We start from the raw sequence: 3401 nt of genomic DNA on the forward strand, positions 1-3401 counted from the left end.
CCCTTATAATAACCATTTATTATTAGTTATTAACACTAGATCTAATCACCCAGTGGTCGATTATATTGAAAAGTTTAGATATAAAGGTTAATAATATTAATACTAAATGTGTTTAAAAGAAATAGTATTTCGCTCTTAGTTGATTATTAATAACCATCGGATAAGTAGTAAATATGGTAATGGCATATTTAGCTTGTGTCCGTAGTCAAGACTGAGAGGTCTATTGACCACACTGGGTCTGAAAAAACCCCAGTGCGTGTAGTACAGCAGTGAGGAATTTTGGTCAATGGCCTAACGGCTGAACCAGCAACTTGCAGGAATGAGAGTTAATATAATAAGTTTATTAACTTGCTTGACTAGGTCTTATAAAGTTCTGGATAAAGCTTATTATGAAAACTTTATATCCATAGGTCTCGACCAAATCTTGTGCCAGCAGTCGCGGTAAGACAAGGGAGACGAGTGTTATTCATCTTTAACAGGTATATAGGGTACCTAGACGGTGTGCAATGGCTTAAATAAGTACCTGGTACACTTGAGTTTGATATGTGAGAGGAATATGTCGGAATTGTTGGAGGAAAGATGAAATTTGTTAATACCAATAGGACTGATAACGGCGAAGGCAAACCTCTATGTACATGTACTTGCTATCTCTCTATTAGAGAGGAACAGAAATTTCTCTTATAAAAAATCTTATATAAAAAAAGAGGAAAACAGCAATGTGCTATAACTGACGTTGAGGGACGAAGGCTCAGAGAGTGAAGAGGATTAGATACCCCCGTAACCTGGGCAGACAATGATGAGTGCCATAGGTTGGCTTTAAGGCGGAACTATAAATGAAAGTGGAAGCACTCCACCTCAAGAGTAATGTGGCAACGCAGGAACTGAAATCATTAGACCGTTTCTGAAACCAGTAGTGAAGTATGTTATTTAATTCGATGATCCGCGAATAACCTTACCACAATTTGAATGACCTAAAATATTTTTTTTGAATTTTTAGACCACATGCGTTGCATGGCTGTCTTCAGTTAATGTCGTGAGATTTGGTTAGGTCCATTAAATTAACGTAAACCCTTGTTTTATTTATTACAATAAAGCAGCTCTCCGCTTACAATTGGATGTGATAATAGGGACTAAGACAAGTCATCATGGCCTTAATATTGTGGGCTGATAAGTGTTGTAGGAATACACTAGATTGGCTAAAACTATCAAATTACGGGGACCTCCTAAAGCTTCTGGTACCAAGCTGTAGTCGAAAGTCTACAAGTGGCTGAACTAATTACTCAGGTACGGTAATAAGCCAGAAGATGAATGAAAATGAAATGGATAATCGCGTATCTAAATCAGAGTTTAAATTAGATCATAAGAAAGATCTTGTGTTAAACTCTGTAAAAGAGCAACGAGTAGACGGTAGTTGACCTCTTTTTATAAAAGCCAATCCAATAAATATAAAAAGAAGTTTAAGGTATACACTAATAGGCCTTGAGAGAGGTTGCCGAAGTTTTAATAACGTAGGCCTATTTTCAAATACAATTGAAAGTAGTAAGATCAAAATCCTTACTAAGGTGTCATTAAGTAAAAATTATAATACTTTAGCAAAATGTAACCTAGATCCTTGATTTCTAACAGGTTTTTCAGATGCTGAAGGTTCTTTTATTATTTCTATTTATAGAGATGAGAAAAGTAAGTTTAAATGAAGAGTTTCGGCGTACTTTTCTATTCACATCCATGTTAAAGATGTTTTATTATTGGAACAAATTCATAAAACTTTTGGAGTCGGTACTCTTCGTAAAAACAATGAAAACACGGTTCTATTTAGAGTTAGTGATATTAAAGAGTTACAAACAATCATAGATCATTTTAAAAATTACCCGTTAGTTAGTGCCAAATATTCTGATTTCCTATTGTTTGAACAATGTTTTAACATAATTAAAAAGAAAGAGCATTTAACGTCGGATGGGTTTAAAAGAATATTAGATTTACGTGCTTCACTTAATAAAGGTTTATCTCCTGAATTAAAGGAAGCTTTCCCTTTAGTCCTACCTGTAACTAGAAAAGAGTATGTTTTTAATGGTATACCTAATCCTTTATGAATTTCTGGGTTTGCTACTGGAGATTCTTCGTTTAGGGTTTCTATAGAAAATTCTACCAGCAAAATTGGTAAAAGAGTTAGGTTATGCTTTGACACTTGTTTACATATTAGAGAAACTACTCTTTTAGAGGGAATCGCAAAGTATTTTAGTTTATACAATTCCCATGTAACTGCTTCCAATAAAGAAATGTCCATTCAATGTTCTGAAAAGAACCAAACTTGCTTATTGCAATTTAGAAATAACTCAGACATAGATAATAAAATCATACCTTTTTTTAAAGAATACCCTATAAAAGGTGTAAAGGCTTTAGATTTCAATGATTGATGTAATGTGGCTGAATTAGTAAAAAATAAAGAACATTTAAGTAAAGAGGGTTTAAATAAAATTACAGAGATTGCGAATAACATAAACTTAAATAGAAAATGATAAATAATTATAATCTTAATAATTACTATGTTAAATTTGATTTCCATGATAGACGTGCCACATTTGCCTTTACAAAGGGATGCAATAATGCGAATTGGAGCTAATCCCTAAAATAGGATAAAGTATGGATTGTAGTCTGAAATTCGACTGCATGAAAAAGGAATTACTAGTAATCGTGAGTAATCACATCACGGTGAATTTTATCTCAGATAGGTACTAACCACTCGTCAGGCGCTGAAAGGAGTATGTGCAATAAGTTTGGTGGCTGCGGATTGCTAGTCTAAATGTACAGGTTTAGATCTTTTGGCAGAAATATCTTCGTATGCGTGACTCTAATTGGTGTTAAGTCGAAAACCAAAAAGAAATTGAGACCTTCTTTTTATTTTTCTAAAAATACCAAATTCCGGGAATACCCTAAAGCAGTTTATGCCAAGTCTACGTATGAAACAATAAAAGTAGATGGCCTTTCGTAATGGAAAGGGTATGGCAATAATTTAACTGATGAATCGAAAGATTGAATGGGCTACCGCGGATCTAAATTGACTCTATCTTAAGTATTATTATGTATAGTAGATAGATCATAAAAGAGCAACGAGCAGATGGTATTTGTAGGTCCACTGATTACAGATAGTGTAATCGAAAACGGAAGTAATTTTACTACATTAGTATGAATTTTATTTCCGAAGTCTAGGTTCTGAATAGTTCCAAGGTGGAATATTAAGGTATGCTCTAAATAAAGTAAAAAAACTTTAATTTACTTCGTCTCAGATCTAAATACAAGGTAAATACTTTGTACATGGTCGAAGAAGTATTAGCTGATACGGTTCGGGTTGGGGAACTAGCCCGGGATAAATGAACATTAACGATACACCCAAAAAAAAAAAA

At 33.7% G+C, this 3401-nt stretch overlaps 2 protein-coding genes across 2 annotated transcripts; both read right to left on the bottom strand.

Annotated features, from left to right (window-relative positions):
- Positions 1–1864: 1864 nt before the first annotated feature.
- Positions 1865–2284, bottom strand: COCVIDRAFT_116832 (hypothetical protein; the record flags this gene model as incomplete). The annotated part of the gene is made up of 1 exon (XM_014694537.1): positions 1865–2284. One exon carries the CDS (start codon positions 2282–2284, stop codon positions 1865–1867), a length of 420 nt encoding a protein of 139 aa, XP_014550023.1.
- Positions 2285–2347: 63 nt separating this feature from the next.
- COCVIDRAFT_63186 (hypothetical protein) lies at positions 2348–2518 on the bottom strand (the record flags this gene model as incomplete). Its single annotated transcript, XM_014694538.1, has 1 exon — positions 2348–2518. A coding segment is annotated over one exon (171 nt), but the record flags the coding sequence as incomplete, so codon positions are not given.
- Positions 2519–3401: the final 883 nt, after the last annotated feature.

Source organism: Bipolaris victoriae (genome assembly GCF_000527765.1).
Source record: "Bipolaris victoriae FI3 unplaced genomic scaffold scaffold_346, whole genome shotgun sequence".
NCBI lineage: Eukaryota > Fungi > Ascomycota > Dothideomycetes > Pleosporales > Pleosporaceae > Bipolaris > Bipolaris victoriae.